The sequence below is a fragment of the Callorhinus ursinus genome, unplaced genomic scaffold (assembly GCF_003265705.2).
Source record: "Callorhinus ursinus isolate GAN/ISIS: 27379988/994484 unplaced genomic scaffold, GSC_fseal_2.0 scaffold10, whole genome shotgun sequence".
Lineage (NCBI taxonomy): Eukaryota > Metazoa > Chordata > Mammalia > Carnivora > Otariidae > Callorhinus > Callorhinus ursinus.
The window spans coordinates 20,441,028-20,460,971 of NW_027397072.1; the positions used below are offsets into that span (position 1 = coordinate 20,441,028).

The 19,944-nt window shown below is 41.2% G+C and overlaps 1 protein-coding gene across 4 annotated transcripts in view; it reads right to left on the bottom strand.

Annotated features, from left to right (window-relative positions):
- Positions 1–4,033: 4,033 nt before the first annotated feature.
- The window catches only part of DNAJC27 (DnaJ heat shock protein family (Hsp40) member C27), a 31,448-nt gene continuing 15,537 nt past the window's right edge, over positions 4,034–19,944 (bottom strand). Inside the window, exons 4-8 of one of the 4 annotated variants that reach the window (XM_073897073.1) lie at positions 17,196–17,360; positions 16,436–16,558; positions 11,177–11,337; positions 7,814–7,979; positions 4,034–7,716 (exon numbers count right to left, since the gene is read on the bottom strand). In XM_073897073.1, the coding sequence (XP_073753174.1) occupies positions 7,847–7,979; positions 11,177–11,337; positions 16,436–16,558; positions 17,196–17,360 (582 nt within the window). In that variant the 3' untranslated portion in view covers positions 4,034–7,716; positions 7,814–7,846. Of the gene's footprint in view, positions 7,980–11,176; positions 11,338–15,051; positions 15,141–16,435; positions 16,559–17,195; positions 17,361–19,944 lie in introns of those variants that run through there. The other 3 variants (XM_025867845.2, XM_025867846.2, XM_073897074.1) reach the window with 3 other exon arrangements.

The window sequence follows — 19,944 nt, forward strand, 5'->3', positions numbered from 1 at the left end:
CTTAATTACCCTTCAGTTGCCCACCTGGCTAGATGGCCCTGAAGACATTATTTTCAAGCTGTTTAGAGGCATCAGAGGTGTGGCAAGGGTTTGTTCAAAATCTCACTGAAAAAAAAAAACTTAATAAATATATCCAAAGTATTATATTCCATATTTTAAAGATTTTTAAAAATTTCTTTGAGAGAGAGCACACACAAGCAGAGGGGGGTGGGAAGGGGCAGGGGGGCAGGGAGAAAGAAGACTCCCCATTGAGCAGGGAGACCGATGAGGGGCTTGATCTCAGGACCCCGGGATCATGACCTGAGTTGAAGGCAGACACCCAACCGACTGAGATACCCAGGTGCCCCTATATTCCGTATTTTAACACACTGTTAACTTACGTTGCCATGCTAACTCTTGGCTTGGACACCCTCAGAAAACAGTTTCCTTCATTCCTATGCACACATGCAGGATTTAAACTTGTGTCATTATAAGGAAAGTTGTACCTTTGTGGTCTTCAAAAAAAAAATACAGCCTATTTATTCATTTAAGTAACATTGGACAAGAAGGTACAATATTACTCAGGAGTACAAAGCAGAATATTTTATTTTATTTTTATTTTTTTATTTTAAGATTTTATTTATTTATTTATTTATTTGAGAGAGAATGAGAGAGAGAGAGAGCATGAGAGGGGGGAGGGTCAGAGGGAGAAGCAGACTCCCCACTGAGCAGGGAGCCCGATGTGGGACTCGATCCTGGGACTCCAGGATCATGACCTGAGCCGAAGGCAGTCGCTTAACCAACTGAGCCACCCAGGCGCCCAAAGCAGAATATTTTAAAAATTTTGATCCTGCGGTTGATAGTGTAGGCTGCGAGCCTGGGTTCTGGAGCTGGGCAAGCTTGGGTCTGAATAGCTTCCTGTGTGGCCTGGAGCAAGTCACTTAACCTCTCTGAGTCTCCATTTTCTCATCTGTAAAATGGTGATAATGTTATTAAATGTATCCGTCTTCTTAAAAGTCCTTTGGTTGTTTCTGTCACTGGGCACTTCTCTTTGGCTATCTTTCAACTAATCCCTAACATCTAATGATTTTTCGTATCTACTATCTTTCCAATTATCCTTCTCAGGACCCCAGCTTTCTGCCTCATCTTATCTGGTCTTTCTTCCTCTTCTTTCGGCAGCCCCAACCCTTCGAAGTCTTGTTCATTTCTTAAGAAGAGCAGCTCAGCTCTTTGCCTCACTACACAAAGCCAGAGTACTTTCCCTTATGTTTGCAATGTAATCAGGACCCTTCATTAAACAGAGTCCCTGCCCAGCCCCCCTGCATTACAGAGTCCTGTCAGCAGCTCGTAACTGACAGCGTTTCCCTGAGCTCCATCACTCTCTCGGGTGAGGTGCTCCCGTCCCACCAGCGCCTGTGAGCAGAAGAGAATGGCGTGGGGACTTATCTTCTGAAAGAAACTTTGTCATCTACCTTGGGAGGCAGAACTGCCTGGTAGATTGCTTTTATAAGGAATGATGTTAAAACTGTCATCTTACAAATTTATCCTCCTAAAATGTTTTTATTTTTCTGGATTTTTTTTTTATCCTCCTAAAATGTTGCTCTTAGCTGTTTTACATACAGGGATCCCATGTTGGGAGTTCACCAGAAATATAGGGTTCTGTCCATAAAAAACATTTGACAGATGCTGACTTGGGGCTTTTCTCCTTGCTCCCTGCTACTCAGAATGGAAATGGTTTCTTTAATTTTATTTTCCTTTTGAACCACTAAGATGCTTTGCTCTCTTTAGTATTTATTTTATTAACTTTTCTGTTCTCTCTCATGCTCTGAAACTAGCAGAATGTTCACATTCCACCATTTGAGGCCTGTTGGCACCTCGCATCTTCATTTCCCTCTACCATACCAAACTTTTACTGTCTCTTCCCTCAGTAAAATGCTATCATGGGTGCATTTGCTGGCTTTATAATGATCACTAACAACTATTTTGGATGCAGAGAGAATAACTTTCTTGAAGTCATATCATCCCTTACAAGAGTCAACTGATCAAAATTTTCACTGGATATCAGAGGTACACATTATTGTTTTAACTAAAACAACTTAAATTCTAGATATTTCCCCTTCAAGTAAATACAACCATATCAACTGCTTTGGAAAAATACATTAATTATAAATATAAAACATATATAAAGAGACTCCTTAATTCTGGAACCGTTTCCTCTAGGCCAATATGGAAAATTGAGCTTTGGATAATAATAATGATTAAGTTTTCTGAAAAAAACCTTAATACAGCATTTTAACAACCCCCATGAAATACAAGCATATAGTAGCAGAGTATTAATTCTAAATTGCATGTATTGAATACTTCTCAATAAGTGCAAACTTGCCTCTTTGGAAATAAACCTGTAAGAAATAAGAAATAAGCCTATAGAAAACAAAAAAGAGCCTGGATGCCTGGGTGGCTCCGTTGGTTAAGCGTCTGCCTTGGGCTCAGTTCATGATCCCGGTGTCCTGGGATCAGTCCTACAACTGGCTCAGGCTCATTGCTCGGCAGGGAGCCTGCTTCTCTCTCTGCCTGCCACTCCCCCTGCTTGTGCTCTCTTTCACTCTCTCTCTGACAAGTAAATAAAATCTTAAAAAAAAAAGAACTTTCTTCAAAACTAAACACACACACACACACACACACACACACACACACACACACACACACGAATGTTAAGCGGCACAGGGCAGGGATTTTTGTTGGTCCTGAGCTCAGTTATTTACTCAGTGCCTAGAACAGGCCTGACACATAGGAGGTGCTCAATACATGCATGGCAAATGAACGCTTTAACAATAAAATTTATTTAGAAATTTAAGAAATTCCAAGTATTTTGCATCCTAAGTGGACCCTGAAACAAACTGAATAAATCTAATTTTGCTTTTCAGTTTACAACTGGCTACTATTGGGTTAAGACATAGCCAAAGACTCCAGCTGAGAAACATCAAGTAATCGGATATATTATAACACAGAAATGTCAACAACATACCTATCAGATGTTGTACCAGTCTCCTGACCGTAGCTTTCTCATCCTTGCTTACGATCCTTGAGGTCTACTATCTTCTAATATCTTCTTAGTTTCAAGTAATGGAAAGCAAACTCCAGCTAACCCAAGCAGGAAACAGGGCTTGGAGGTCTGTGGGAAGGATTCTGGGGTGGCATAGGGGCTTGAAGGACAACCAGCTCAGGGGGCCTCAGGGACTCGAAGGCAAGTCTTTGCCATCCGGACTCTGTCTCTTTATGCATGTCTGCTTCATTCTTTCAGAATGTTTTCCAGGACATTAGAATCATGGTTGCCAGCATCAGCAGGACTCTCCCACCTTACTTCCTCTCCTGAGAGGAAGTTTGTTTTCCCAGCTCTAAGGAGAAAGAGCCCAGACAAGGATGCCAACTGGTTCAGCCTGGGTGACATTCCCATCTCACGGACCAATCTGGGTGGCTAGGGAGCAAAAGGGTGGCTCAGAGGAGATTTTGGCAGCTCCCCTTGAAAACATGCTAGCAGTTTGGAGTGAGTAGAGCAGTTCCCCGAAAGAGTGGTGTGCATTCTCAGGTGAGAACATACATCATTTATAATGAAAATTACAGCCCTCGTGTGAAGGCTCCCGAGAGACACTGCCTTCTGCGGGTGGGCCCTGCAAGGCTTTCACTTTCAAATCCGGGGTTCACAACAATCTGTTACTTAAGGATTCTTGTTTCCAGGGACCAGTTAACTGAATTAGTAAGTTATTCGGCTGAGAACTGCATTATTAAAATAGGATGGTAACAGTTTCATCTGAATTAAAAAAGCAAACATCACATTAGTATCTTTAAGAGATCAAAACACTTGTACCATGACTTAATAAGGTTAGAATTACCTGATGGACTGATGAATAAAATTTCCTCCATTTCCCAACTGGAAACGCAAGCAAGAGGTCCTCTGTAAGGTCTCCGTTGGTAAGGGACGGGGCTGCTTCGAGACTAGTACGTTTTACATTAAAGACCAGTGTCTCAACAAAAAAGTGCAGCCCACATACCGGTGTTTGAGTTTTGGCTTTATTTTATAAAAATACACAACTTAAATACATATGACACTCTCTATACAAGACATAAACAACTGTTAGATTTAACATTTTCAGTTATTTCAACAGAACGTAAATATCTAAATTACCTCGTAAGAGCTAAGGGTTTCTTTTGAGACTCTGCATTCACAGTCAAAAGGGACGAAGGCCCCGTGGGAAATCAATGCAGGACACTAACCCAAACCGTAAAACCTGCAAACAAGTCACTTCACACCAGGGCTTTTTGGCACGGCCTAATATTGCACTGCTTGTTAGACACAATCTAACTTCCCCATGTCACAAATTTAAGCTTTTGCTTCTCTAGAAACGTTAAACGGAAAAACCAATGTACAAACGTTACCGGCTATCTTACAATTGTGCTAATACCAAATGTGAGAAGTGTGAACCTCTGTTCACTTTGCAAACCTTGCAATGGAAGGTGGGTAGCTCTCTTGTGCAGCTAAACTCATTTTCAAACGTTTTGCAAAAATGTTGGCAGACTCAGAGTGAGCTGGATGGAGTGCGGTGGGGAAGGGAGTGACATTCCAGCGCCCACTGAAAGTACCTTTGAGAAGGTCGCCATCACTGTCACTGTCACTGTCAGAGGTAATCGGCACGCGGCTCCACCCTTTCTAACTTGGGCCTGAACTACCTCCCTCCCCCTCGAGATTCTGTCTCTGTTCTATGAGGAGGTGTGGTACTGACTCAGGGCTGACAGGGGCTGCTTACTTACTTACTCTGGCCTTCTTTCAGAAATCTAGCTGCCTTATCCATGGCTCTTTTAACTAGCAGTGAATTAGATACTGGTTTCTGGGTATGAAGAAATTACTTACCAGTTGAGAATTTAGTGCACGAGAACACACTAGACTAAGTTTCCTGAGGTAAATGTAGCCTTAAAGAACAGTGCGCCCCCTACAGGATTACAGCCGTTTATCCTGGGTGGCAGCACACTACTCGAGGCCGGGACTCTGAAGTTACAGGCTAAGAAAGCCGAGGACACAGGTATGGGAAGACTCGAAATGACAAGGCTGAAGTAGAACTGTTGACAGCTGAGAACATTGATTCCAAACAAGCCCCAAAGGGGAACAGAGGGAAAAAGGGATGGTGTATTTTAAAGGGCTTAGGTAGGATGGGCAATCAGTTAGAAATGTCTCAAGGGGTTTCTAACAAGCTTTAAAACTGTTCATTCTTGATGACTCGGACATAGAAGTAATGGCTTTTATAAGAACTGTTCAAACTTTTCATTTTTTTCTGAAAAACAAGATTCTCCATCAAATTTTTTTAGCCAGTGGAATGATTCTGCTAGTTGTTACTCTCGCCAATGTATTTTGAAATCCTAACTGGCTGAAGGAATTTCATAAAGTTGAACTACAAAGTACATATTTGCACCAAGAATATAAATTTAGTGCACAGAGGTCTACAAAGTTTTGTATGAAGTTAGTACCAAAAAACTTTGCATTGCAAACCATGCTTTATTATCCCTTAATATTCTACTCAAGGATTATGGCACTCAGACAAATTCTAGGACCCTGAAGCTTAACTTTCTTCTTTTCCTTCTTTTACATAAATGAAGTAGTTCATGGTCATCCTTAACATTAATAATGAAGGTGTTGGGAACTGAGTTCCAAGACCTAAGAACCAAAATCAGGCTAAATTTCAACAAGTCACTCGCTATATAGGAATGGAAGCACTAAAGAACTCTGTTGTAGCCACTCAACTGCACAATGTAGCTGAATGAGGTGACCACTCTGGTCTTTAGTAACAGTGATGAAAACTGGCACAGGCTTCATACAGGGCCACATACTCAGTGAGCCGTCATGTCAATTTGGGCTGACACTACCATGCACAATCCCTCGTTTATTTGAGTCTAGTTCTGTTCCAAGAATAGAACTACATTTAATTACTTTAGGCATGATGAAGGCCTTAAGCAAAATTTAAATTCAGAAGAACTTTGGGTTGGAGTTTTGCAGGTCCAGAAGCTATTTAAAATTAGAAGTCCAGAGGAAAATCCCCAGGAAATCACGTATTAGACTCAATTCGTAAAAAAGAAGCATTTTCAGAATCACCAAGATGAAAAGTCATATAAGAAAACAAGGCTCTGGTTTCCTGACAACAAGCTCAATGCAGCCCAAGTGCAGCCACACAAAGGGAAGCTGCTTTGGAGAGGAGAAGAATCCAGAAGACTGCAGAGGGCTGGAATTAAACCGAAGTGGCTTTTCTTCTTGGGTAGAAGGTGAATGCTATTTGGTGATCAATATGGGATAGCTGTTTAAAATTCACATTCTGTGTACCTTAAAGCCCAATCAGTGCAGGGTGGTCGCAGCTAAAAGTATGAGTAATGTACTGAGATTGACGATATAATGGGTCAAACAGTGGGACCAGTTCTGAAAGCTCTGGAAGAATGGCCAGTGCTAATATACTTGATCTTCATCCATTCCTTGGATATTGAGGAGGAGACTATGGCAAGAGAAAGCACTTCTGTATGTGAAATTAGCTTTCATAATCTATAGTTTTTAAAAATATTACTATTTAGAAATATGGAGCCCAAGCAAAAATTAGAGATTCTTCCCACACAGGCCTTAAGATCTCTCCCTCCACCAACACCCAAAGGATCCATACTTGTCTCTGGGTCAACCAGGGCTTGTAAGCTTAGGAGGATTGTAAGGTCAAGGCTCGTAATGGAGGATGGAAGAGGCAGTGGCCAAAAGCCAGGGATTCAAGAAGAGAAAAATGACAGATGTGGTATATTTTAAAAAATAAGAGAAAGAGAAGAGGAAAAAGAAGGAACTCGTGTAGAGAAGTGAAGAAGAGGCCTGGCTTATAGAGGAGTGCCGCAGGCTTTCCCACCTTTCCGTGGCAAATGACGCAGCAACAAGAAAAGGCAGAACCCTCACCCACAGGCTCTCCTGGGGCATCAGACCAGTCCACGCCAGGCTGGCTGTGCTCTTAGGCCTTGCCCTCAGAGATGTGTACACAAGCTCTCGCGTGAGCTGCAAGCACGTCTATTGTGCGGTCTGACTCCTGCTTCCCGGGTGCACGATGCTCCCTACTGCCACCAGCCCCGTTCCATGGCTAAAGAGAGGCCTCAGATCCAGGGGCAAGACCAGCAGCAGCCAGTGTTCCCGGAACTCGTGGCTGCCACTGCCTTCAGTCTCCTAGGATTAACTTGTCTCTGCCCCTGGTGGCTGGAGAAGGGGACAGAGTACCTGTCCTCAAAGGGCTGCTCAATTTGGAACTGTATCGTCTCGATTCACAAACTTCCAAAGGGCTCTCTCTCAAGAGTTCATTAATTATAGATCGATCGATGGTTCAAATACTACCTAAGGAACTTGTCAAAGGAGCAACTTGCTTGTGAGGTCCCACCAAACTTTCAGGGTTTTGATATTGTTTCCTTCTATTTCTGCTGTCTCCTTCTCCAGTGAACTTTAAAAAAGGAAAAGAAAAAGGGAAAGGGTCCTCCTTTGCCCCTTCCTCCCTCCAGAAACCTCCTGGACTGTCCTGAATCAAGTGTGTGAGGGATGCTACCATCACCAAGCTCACAAATGAAGGAGGAACAAAATTCAGATTATTTGGAAATAGGAAATGAACTATACATACAAGTGGTGCTTGGTTCTCTTCACCGCTCTGTAAAATGTCTGTGAACTGGTCACAGGCACCTGAATTTCTAATTTACAAATAACAAGAGAAAAAAGCAGTACGATTTTTGTGGAGAAAAAAAATTCATGTTGGTTATTTCACTTCTAGGGACAGTCAGTTCATACTTGAGGCCCGCACTTGTCCTTTCCTCTGACTTCCTACTTGATGTTTTTCAGGAGGGCTGTCCGGGCATTCACAACCGCTTTGAAGGCATCTTCGCTACCAGGCGCCACACACTTGTCGGGGTGAAGCAGTACGGCGAGTTTCCGATACGCTTTGTTGACTTCATCCCTACGAGAAAGAAGCCAAGCTCTATGTCAGTGACAGGGTCAGCCCCCACCCACGGCAGTTTGGCTGTCTGGACTTACATCACATCTCTTGCAGGAAGCATCTCCCAAACCATCACTACCTTTTCTCAAAAGTGGGACCAAAGGACTCAGACACGAACAATAAACAAATAAATAATACGTTACCAACAAATAGAAAAGGAAATACAATGTGGAGTACTGACATGCCAAGGAAATGCCTGGTAAAAGAATGATTCATGGAAAGGTCCTTGGCACAGAACAAGCACCCAGCAAATCTTTGCTGACTGAAGCAATGAGGGCATGGGGTGATCAGGGAAGGCCTCTGGGGTGGGGTTCTGAAGGAAGTGGGCAAACAGAGCAACCGGGAGAGAGCTGGCAGAGGCTAGGAACTAGGAACAGCATGGCCATGGCAGGAAGTTCTACGAGGACACTGCTGGGGGGTAACAAAAACAAAGTTGGGGCGCCTGGGTGGTTCTGTCATTAAGCGTCTGCCTTCGGCTCAGGTCATGGTCCCAGGGTCCTGGGATCGAGCCCCGCCTCGGGCTCCCTGCTCCGCGGGGAGCCCGCTTCTCCCTCTCCCACTCCCCCCTGCTTGTGTTCCCTCTCTTGCTTTCTCTCTGTCAAATAAATAAATACAATCTTTAAAAGAAGAAAAAAGAAAAACAAAGTTGGCCAGGAAGCAGGGGTCAGTAAGAGAAGGGCCTTGAAATCAAAACAACAACAAAGTAGATTTGATAAACAATGACATCAGTAGGTGTTTCATGCAAAAAAAAAAAAAAAAAAAAGGTGCTGAGAAAGCTGTTTCTTGAAGTTAGGAGGTGGGTAGGAGGTTGTTACGAGAAGCCAAGCATGAATACAAGAGTCTGGATCAAGAGTGGCTAAGAGATGACACACAGAAAGAATCAGCAGAAGCAGGTGATGAGCTGGATATACAGATAAAGGGGATGGAAGAAAAGGGGCTGAAATGAGTTCCAGGGTCAGGGGGACACTGAGGCTCAGGGAAGATGGTGACACCGTTGACCTAGTAAGGGACGCTGCAGATGGGGGTGCCTGAGAGCTCGAGCGAGCTCCTGAGACCAAAGAAGAAACAAAAGAGAAGAGAACATTACCCAGAGAGGAAACGGGCAATACAGTGAGTGTTTCCCAAAGAGTAGGAGAGCTCCAGGAGGGGTCTTTAGGCTTCTGAGCTCTTCAACAAGCAGGGACTGGCTGGGGAGGAGCCTGGAGACCACCTGCCCCTCTCCCTGCTCTTCATCATCTTCTGGTGTCAGGCTTCCAGAAGCTTCTAAGTACCCAGCTCCTCCTCTGGTCAGATTTAGCTCTGTCCTTACCAGACAGTTTGATTTCCCACCTTCTTTTTGTAATTTAGGGCTCCAGTTATCCTATAAGCCTGGATATGGTGCTTTCCCAAATGCCCTAGCTTTTCTTCTTTATGTTTTATCAGAAGGATTTCTATTTGGCTCTCTGAATTAGAGAGATAATTTTTGATTGTCTTGCATGTGATGGAAAGTCTTGGGTGTCCACTTGGAAAGACTGAGGTCACAGGGCCATGTTCATAGTCCTCTAGGTTTGGGGAAGGCTTTTTCTGCTTTCTGCTCTTAAACAAATCCTGAATTTGCTTGTTCTGAAACATGCATTGGCCTTTTTTACATAAAATAATCTTGATATTAACTAACAAGAATCATATTCTCCCTCTCCGAAGAAATTCAAATTGCCAGAATTCTTCTCCAAAATAACAAATGTATTAACAAATACATTTAACAAAGTAACAAATATATTAATTCTGCTGAAGATGAAGATTTTAACATTCAAGAACAGTAAACATGGCACTGAACAAACATTAAAACTCTTTATAACTTTAAAACACTGTTTTTAGGTTCTGCTCAAATGTGCTCACTGCCATATGAAATCAGACCCAGAAAAAGAGAGGCAAGAGAAGCACATGTTTATACTGGTCAGTGATAGAGAACTTATGGAGGTCCTGTACATTTTGATAGATTCCAATTAACATAGTAAATAAATAAGGAATTTTCCTTAATAAACAATGTTCTAAGTTAACTAATAAGTAAAGTTTCTTCCTTTTAGAGCCAATCTCCCTTGGAGATGAAACAGAAGACGTTAGAATGAGACTATGGAAATCCAAAAGGACATTTAAAAGACACCAATTAACTGTGCTATATACACAAGATCATCCAAACTGTTCACGTGTTTAAAGCCTTTTCTGTAAGGCCTGGCAAGTCGAGGTGACCAGCAACTGTCTTCCGCTTCCCCTGCCCTCTTGCCTTCTGGGCTTCAAGATAGGCTATGAGACCAAAATGGAAAAGAGAAACTTCATGCCATTGGTACCAACAAGGCATTTCAACATGTACTGTTTTTTTGTGGGAATCAAGGTGACAAAGTAGAAAGGGAGAAGAATGGGGAGGAAAGTTATGGTGCAAAATAAAAAGATCTGAGAACCCTTATAATTACAATAAAAATCATAATATGTACAGTAACAGAAGTGTTCTATTGTTAAAAGTTATATAACCATACCGAACAAGGATTTATTCTTGCACAAGCAACAAAGAATAGCGATTGTATTTCTCTTCCTCCCAAATATTTCTTTTGGCTAAAAATAAAACCATTTAACATAAGTTCATACACAGACGAGGACCTAGCAGGATTCTGAGGACCGTAGAAAGAGACAGAGCCAGGCAGACACACAGTGTTCAAGGTCAAGAACCAATAATACCACTAACTCCTAGGGTCCTTGAACATGTGTTTAGTCTCGCTGAATTTCAGTTTTCTTACCTATAAAATGAAATGTCTGGATAAGCTGCTAACATTCTTTTCCTCTTCTAAAATTCTATGATTTAAGAATTCTCTTTTGTAAGGTATTTTTTTAAGGTTTCATTTGCTTCAAGGCTCCTATTCAACACAGACAAAAGCAGAGCACACCATTCCAGAAAGTACTCATGCACATACACTACAGAGTTCCTTCATCAGGCCACTGTACCCTCTACTTTGTTTCTCTGGCATCCAGTTAATTCACTGAAGAAGAGTTATTACATAATCTAATGCATTTCCACACATCTTCATATTTCCAGCCAATTACAAGAAGATATATCAGACCTACGATATTGACAGCTGAGATTTTCTCTGGGCTAGAACTCAGCACTAATATCCTAGAGCATTGCTTACCTTGAGGCCCCAGGTTTGACTCCCAACATGTCCCAACTGTCTTTACTGTTTCGAATTCTGCGAATGGTGTCTGCTTGTTCTTTGGTGAAACTAGCACTGCTATTCATGAAAGGACGTTTCCCGCCATTTTCACATAAATCAACTATGGATACATAAAAGGTCTGCAAAAAGAAATCATCCCAGAGTAGAACTGATTTTAGGAAAATTGGAATTCCTTTTAAGCATAACTTAAAGAATTTTAATATATTCCAATAACTTAAAATTCACCATAAAGCAAATACGCAGTTTGGAAGAATTTTTTCTTTTATCCTGTGTGTTTATGTGTGTATGCACATGCTTGTGTATTTTTTTAAGCACATAAAAGTATAAGGAATAAAATTTAAATGGCTCATAATTCTATTCTCACATAACCACACTTGGAAGTTAAAAGGTAGTAGATGAACACTGTTAGAAAAATTCAAATAGTAAATAAAAATGTAAAATGAAAACTGTCTCCCTGCCCCTCAAGTTCCTCTCCTTGAGGTAACCATTGTTAATATTTTTTTAGTATCTTTCCAGAAAAATTTTCTATCAGAATACTGGTATATCCATTTACACACTAAACACTGACATAAAAGAAAGCAGATTAAACATACTGCTCAGCTCCTCGCATTTTTTTCACAAAAAATACCGGGGCACCTGACTGTTTTAGTTGGTAGAGTGTGCAACTTGGGGAGATTACTTTAAAAAAATAAAATCTTTTAAAAAATACACCTTGGACTCTCTCTCTAGAGAAAGTACATATAGACATTTTCTTCATCCTTTTTAATGACTTCAGTATTTCACTGTGTGACTATATCTTATTTAAACAACTCTATGTTTTCTTAGACAAGTCAACTGTTTCCAGGTTTTGCTACTATACACAGTGCTTTAATGAATACTTTGTGTGCGCGTGTGTGTGTGTGCGCACACGCACGCGTATCTGTACACTTATGGAGATAATGCTTTAGGATAAATTCCTAAATGGAGAAGTACTAAATAACAGCGTACAGGCATTTTAATCTTTGATTTTGACAACTTTCCTATAAAACAACTGTGCCAGTTTACACTCCCATCACAGTGTCAGACAAGCTATTTCTCTATCCCCTTTGTCACTATGGGGCATTCTCATACAGCCTCACTTTTGCCAAGCCTATGTGTGGCACACAGTTTGGATTTGAGTTTCTTTAATTATAAGTGAAATTGAATGTCTTTTCATAGGCTTAGTGCTTTTCTTTTTTCTGTAAATTATTCAGATTCTTTGCCTATTTTTTTGATGTTTTTCAAAGTGAAAACTATTTTTTGATCCTGCTCATATTTCATACTCTGTGCACTGTTACTTTTGTTAGATAACTTTGCTCAAAAGACTCATTTAATACACTATACTGCTTTTAAATTGAAAAATCTCTTTTTTAATCTCTTTCTCTTCTTTTTCAGGTATTTCCATAGCTCCTGTTATTGTCTAAAATTTTTCTATTTCTTAGACTCCTCCTTCTTATGTCTGGTAATAGCTAAAAGACTTGGCAACCTAAACAAGAAGCCTTGATTTGTGAGGTGGGTGCCAAAGGAAAAGCCACTAGATACCAAGACAAAAGTAGAGTTAACATGATTTAGTCCATCTTACTCTCTGTTCACAATGTGAATAAGACAAAACTAAGTCCTTTCTGACATGAAGTGTAAGTTTATAGGAAACAAAGAAAATATTTATTAAATTGAACCAGCAGGAAAGCACTCTTCTAAGTGTTTGCTTATATAATAGTTTTATTACATTCCTTGTTAGCCTGTTTTTAAACAGACTAATTTATCCATTAGTACTACCCAAGATTTATCTGAAAGGATAAAAACAACCTAAAAGTCATCACAGTTCACAGATGTTTGCTTGTGCTCTGTATCAGTAAGGTTGTCTTCCAGTTTATAAGTTAAACTGAAATATAAACACTCACAGACTTCTGAGGATACAAGTACTCACTCATAACACACATAGTTTAGAAGGGCCAGCTGTAGGGTGGCATACAGAACAGTAGAATTGAAGTCAAAAGTCTATTTACATTCCATGTCTGAGTTCCAGCGATGATGGAGTGATGGGTACCAGACTAGAACTTCTGCCATAAACTACTATCAAAATGGACAAATATATGAAGCAACTATTTTCAGGTAGTGGACAACAGCAAGTGCAATTCTGCCACTTGGTTTTCTACCTGGAGCCCATTTCCTGGCCATGTCACAGAGGGCTGGTCTGAGCAGTCCCAAAGTCCCACTGAATTAAAGAGACAGAGATCAGAGGTTAAGGATATTGAAGTGGCTAAAATCTGCAGACCAGGGCATTGGAGAGGAAGCAGCGATGCAGAGTTGGGCAGCAGATGTCCATGTGAGGGCTCCCCACTAATCTGTAGCTGAAGTCTAGACTATACATACACAGGGTGAGATCACCGGGGGCTTACCATGGGATTGAGAATGGAACCAATACACTAGAGGTCTGTGGTGCTTTGGGAAGAGGCATTCCGGAAACACTACAGTTTGACCTTGCCAGAGTGCAGAGATTGCCCTACCACCTCATTAGCACCCCTAGTATCTAGCTAAGACACCACAGAAAAAACTATGGCTTGGTAGTAGACTCATCCTGACAAAACCTAAAACCAAGAGCTGACAAGATCTGCAAAGGAGACAGAATTTGAAAGCTGAGTTCTACCAAATTAGAAGAGCTTGGGCAACACTTTGGGCTTCCTTCAGATCCTTGCTATGAAAGCAAAAAACCAAGCCCATGCAAGTTCAGTGTAATCTGTCAGTAATTGCCCACTGAAATAAGAACAATATTCTGCTGAGGAAAATAAAGAACCTAGAGCTTCTACAATGTATTATCCACAATGTCTGGTGTTCAATCAAAAAGCACTACTCATACAAAGACACAAGAAATGTGATCTGTAGTCAGGAAAAAAAAAAGCTGGCAATAGGAACTGGACCCAAGATGGTTCAGAGATTGGACTTAGCAGACAAAGACTTTAAAGGAGCTAAAATAATATTATAAATATTTCAAAGAAGCAAAGAAAAATAGTCTTAATAAGTGAACAGATAGAGGATCTCAGCAGAGAACCAGGAACTACACAAGAAAATCAAATGCAAATTCTAGGACTGAAAAGTACTGAACTGAAAAACTCACTCAGTGGATTTAAAAGCAGTTGAAAGACCAACAGAGACTATGAGATCTGAAAAATAGAGAAAAAGGAAAGAAAAATAACATAGTTTCAAGGACTGTGGGACAAAATCAAATGGCCTAATATACATGTAACTGGAGTCCAGGAAGGAAAAGAGTGAAAATAAAGCGAAAAAATTTTTGAACAAATTATGGTGAAAACCACCTGCCTAGCTATCTGAGAAACTCAACAAACACCAAGGAGGATAAATATAAAGAGAACCATATCTAGTTACATAGTCCAAAGTTGAAGGCCAAAGATAAAGAAAAACTTTTGAAAGTGGCTAGAGGGGAAAAAAAAAAAACCCCAACATATTATGCACAAAAGAATAAGAGTAAGAATGGGTGCTACCATCTCATGAGTTGCAGGAGAGGCCAGAAGAGAATGGACCAACATCTTCAAAGTGCTGAAAGAAATTTAATCTTCAACAGTGATTATTAACACCCCTTGGACAAGTCACTTCACTACTCTTAGATGTTATAACATCTGAAATGGGAATAAAACCTGCCACATAAAGTCTCAAATGAGATGAAACATGTACACTTCTCCAGAATTGTAAAACACTATTCAAATGATTAAGTATCATTATTGCACATAAATAGGTACAAACTCACACAGGTTCATGTACTCAATAGAACAGAGAGAGTGTGGCAAGTCAATATCAACCTTATTTGGTCTTGAAATAGAAGCTACTGATGCCCAATTCAGCCTGTCAGCCAAGGACGAAACCTGTCTCCTAATAGGGGCGGTGACATCTTAAGAGAAAGAAATTCAGCATAAAAGATTAAATAAAATCCCACTCAATAATTAAGAACAACTCTTTATAGTATAGCTACATTATCTGAAATGCTAAAAATTCCCAAAATATCAGATATATTCATAAGGAAAAAAATGCATAATTCATGCCACCACTTACTTCCAAATGTATCTATAATTAAGAGTTGACTTGACTTTATAATTTATTGTTTAAAAAAAGCCTTGTTCTGGGGGCACCTGGGGGGTGCAGTTGGTTAAGTATCCGAATCTTGGTTTTGGCTCTGGTGGTGATCTCAGAGTCATGAGACAGAGCTCCCTGTCGGGCTCTGTGCTCAGCTCGGAGTCTGCTTGAGTTTCTCTCTCTCCCTGTCCCTGTGCCCCTCCTGCTCATTCTCTCTCTCTCTCTAAAATAAATAAATAAATCTTTAAAAACAAAAAAACAAAAAACAAAAATCCTTGTTCTGGGCACCCAGGTGGTTCAGTTGGTTTAAGTGTCCGACTCTTGATTTCAGCTCAGGTCATGATCTCAGGGTTGTGAGCTCAAGCCCGCATCGGGCTCTATATTGGGCATGGAGCCTGCTTCAGGTTTTCTCTCCCTCTGCGTCTCCCCCCATCCCTCTCTTAAAAAATATAAATAAATAAATAAAACTTATTCCCTTAAAATTATTCAAGATTAGTAATTTTTAAAAAACCACCGTCCATTCAGGTTGCAATATGAGTGCATCCTTCCATTGCCTACTTGGTAGGTAAGACCTTATTTTTATGTGTGACTGGCTGGACTTTGCAATGCCAGTCTCCTATTCTCTAACTGCACCCCTACAATATAGAATTATATTAGCTATGGCAAGGCAATTTTGCCAGTGTAATGCTTCCATCTAACTATGCAAATGTAACACCATTAACCAAAGGTAGTTTTAAAGAAAATCTTTGTTCTACTATAAGTATATAATAACTGTTGTTAAACTTGATGATCGTCAGAATCACCTGGAAGGCTTTTTCAAAATATAGATTCCTGAGCTCTATCACAGCACTAAGCTTCTGGTAGGTCTGGAGCCCAGAAATCTGTATTTTGAAGAATTTCCCAAAGTAATTCTGACGATCAGCCAGTTCTGGTCTCAAGTACACAGCAGGCAGATACCACACACACACACTCTCTCTTAATCTTTTTCTTACCAGCTTCTGAAAAGAACGAGCTTATTCTAATTAGAAATTCCTATTACATTTTTGCTTCTCATAACTTAAACTAAAATTTGGCATGGTCAGCCTTGGAACAAACAAAACAAGGCTAGTTTACCTGGAACATCTCATTGATTCCTTCTCCAGTTTGTGCTGAAGTTTCAAAGTACAGGAACCCCTTGCTTTCGGCCCACAGACGCCCTTCACTTTCATCTACACAGCGGTGCTTGGTACAGTCAATCTGAAATAGAAAGTTGGGGGGCAGAGAGAAGACCCCAACCTTGACCCACTAGGTAAAGGCCCTGTGAGGTTTTCATCAATCCTTTACTGAGGTAAAAACTACTCTTAAATGAACGCCAGCACTAGTATATACAATTACGAGGACCAAAAGAGACAAAAGAAATTTGCCAATATTGAACATAGACTGATTTTCTGTGGCAAAATGACAAGTGCCTGCTCCACACTTCCCACTTTATCCTTTAAGAAAACTGCTCCTCACCTCTGTGAAAGTTGGCTTCATGATATCTCCCACACTCAAGGGGCCATAGTCTGCTTTTCATACCTTTCCATAATCCAGGCTGCACCTAATGATTGTCCCTTCTCTAATCAGGTCAGAGTGTAATTATTAGGATCCCCCTCTCCTGCTCAGTCACCAATATCCTTCCCCACATACAGCACCAGAAAAAAAATGGATAAAATCCTGACATACGGGAATTTGTGTTTTTATTTTTTGTTTTAGGGATGTATGTTTTGAAAAGCTGTTGATTCCTATAGTATAGAATAAGGACTTTTCTTTTCATTTGTTCCCCAAAACTCAGAGCTGCACTCTTCCCATAATGAATCCGGAAAGTTGAGCATACCATTTCCAAAGCAGTTACCTTGTTGGCACACACTGCAAATACAATATTTTCCATGTTTCCGTGAGGTCCAAGATCTTGTTTCATCTCTGCCAGCCACGCATCAAGAGCGTCAAAGGAATCTTTCTGCCCAACATCATAGACCAGTATTACACCCTGTGTATCCTTGTAAAACTCATTACGAACCTTCACATAAAAGAACAGATGTGCAAATTGTAGGTTTTGTGATTTTATAATATATCTCACAGTCATAACATAACAAAGTGCATTCTTTTGTGTATGCATAGTATTTGCTATTGTATCTCAATATCGACTGGTCTTTAGAGGACTTTTCATAAAATCAAAGTAATATGATTAAAAAAACCCTACTAGTACAAGGTCTTGTGATGAAAGTAACAGCTTCCTGCCCCACCCCTTCTCACCTCCAGCTCTACCCCCTAGAGGCAATCAATCTTTAATTCTCGTTAGTAGACCTTAAAATAACACATATTCTACAAAGTGAAGCTCTTCTCAGGAAGAACCAGAGGGTGCGTGAACAATTCAGAAGAACTTAAGGCAAAGTGACATAAGCATCAGCAAGAGCTACAGCCATTTATGTACCACAGCCCAAAGCTGGCTTCCCCGGGACGCTAGGCAGAGCTTCCCTGACTCTCGGGTCCGCACACCAACTTCAGAACTCCGAACTCAGAGCCTCCCGGTGTGATGTAGTGGCTCTGGAGTCAGACCTGGGCTCACACGTACTTACTAGTTGTGTGACCTCGGGCAAGTCACTCAACCTGCGTCTCAGTGTCCTCATCTGTAAAATGGGGATAGCACTACTTACTTCACGGGGTGATTATGAGGGTTACAGGAGATAATGAAGGCAAAGCACCTAAATGGTGCCTGCAAAACAGTGTGTATTTGCACCTTCTGCCTTCCTTTCTCACACTCCTCTGATTGGTCCTCCTCTGATATCTTTGCTAGAAATGGCAACTCACTTCTGGGGCATATCTCTAATTCTCGGAAGAGACAGCATGAAGTACAGGGCATATGAAAGTGGTGGAGGAATGATAGGTCGAGTGGGTGTGGAGTAACATTGACAGACTGGGGGTTTCAGGCCAAAATTCCAGTAAAAATCTTGACAGAGGCCACATATTACTCATTTGTCTCATAGAATTCCAATATGTACACACCCATACCAGTCTGTAGTAAGAAATGAAGACATCTTACACACATCAGGCATGAAAATAGAAGAAACAGAAGCAGCTATCTCCTAAACTGAAACCAACAAAATCAGAAAGAATTAAAGTGATGAACAGCAGGGGTCTTCTCCCCTCAGTCCCCAAGGTCCTCAGCCCACCTGCAGTCGTGAAAACGGGCCTCTCCCTCCCTTCTTTCCTGAAACTCTTGCTGCCTTGGCTCCCATACACCACCTTCTCCAGGTTCTTGTCTGGTCTTTCACCAACTCCTCCTCTCTCCATTACTCCCACTCCAGCTGGCTGCTGTAATTCCCCAAATCCTGTCCCAGGCCCTCAGCTGTTCTTTTTCATCGTTCCCTCCAACTCAGACAACATAACCACCTGCATAGTTTCAACTGTGAGAACCTCCACGGTGAGCCTTTTCATCTGTGCTTCCGGACCCTCGTTTCTAGTTAGCTCTAGACCCTCCCAGCTGAATGTCTTGCTGGAATCTCAAATTCAATATGTACAACAGGAAACCCTCCAGCTTATTCCTTCCCAATCTTCTCCTTCCCTTGAACTTCTGGTGATGAAAGGAGCACACTGTTCTCTGAGTCATGGGGATGGAAAGCCTAGCGTTAACCTTTGCTGCTTTCGTCTCCCTTTTCACTCAGCAGGTACAAACAATCCTGTAGGAGCCACCTCTGCCAGGTTTCCTGCACCTGTCACTTGCTTTCTATTTCCACATGCCAACATTACACTACCTCTTGACTACTACCGCAAGAATTTTCTAAGTAACCTCCCCAGCAACATTATACACAGTACATACTTATCTTTTTAAAGCCCTGGTTCAAAAATTCTTTAGTGCTTCCCACTACCAACCCCCTAAAGTTCAAATTCTTTTAACTGGTGTTGAACGTTTCTAATCAGTCCTCCACCAGCTTCCCAGTCTTACCCTCCTCCTACCTCCTGTCCTTCAAAGTGGATAATCTCTCGTTCCTCAAAGCTGCCCTGTGCCTCTCTAACTCCATCTGGAAACAGACATCTCTTTATCTTTAATCTTCCAACTTCAGCTATGACACTGTATCTTTCATGGGTTTCTTCCTGCCCCACACCTCATCATCTAACCCCCAACCCCTGCCAAACAGAATCTAACCTCTATATCCCTGGAATACCACAGCCTTTGTGTTTCTAGTAGTGCTCATATCACTTCCTGTCTGGTTTATAGTTGGTAGCATACACAGCTGCCTTCCCCAGTAGACTCCAAGCAACGTGAAGGCATGCATCTTGATGCATCCATCTTTATGTCGCCAACAGGGCTAGCAGGTGTAAGTATTCGAGACATTTTAAATCAAGAAGAGCTGAATGTAGAGAATGTAAGTAGAGGCCAAAGAATTTCAAAATGCAAATTATGCTATCCAGAGTGAGATTTGCGTGTAAATAGAGATTTAGGCAAGCTCCGTGGATTTCTTTCCACTGATTCGGGCTCAGCAACTAGCTACCTCTGTAATCTTGAGTAAGTGGTTTTAGCGCCTCCGGCTTTAGTTTTCTCACCTGTAAAATGAAAAAGGAGAAGCCTCAATGGTCCCCCACAGCTGTCTTATTCTCGGCTC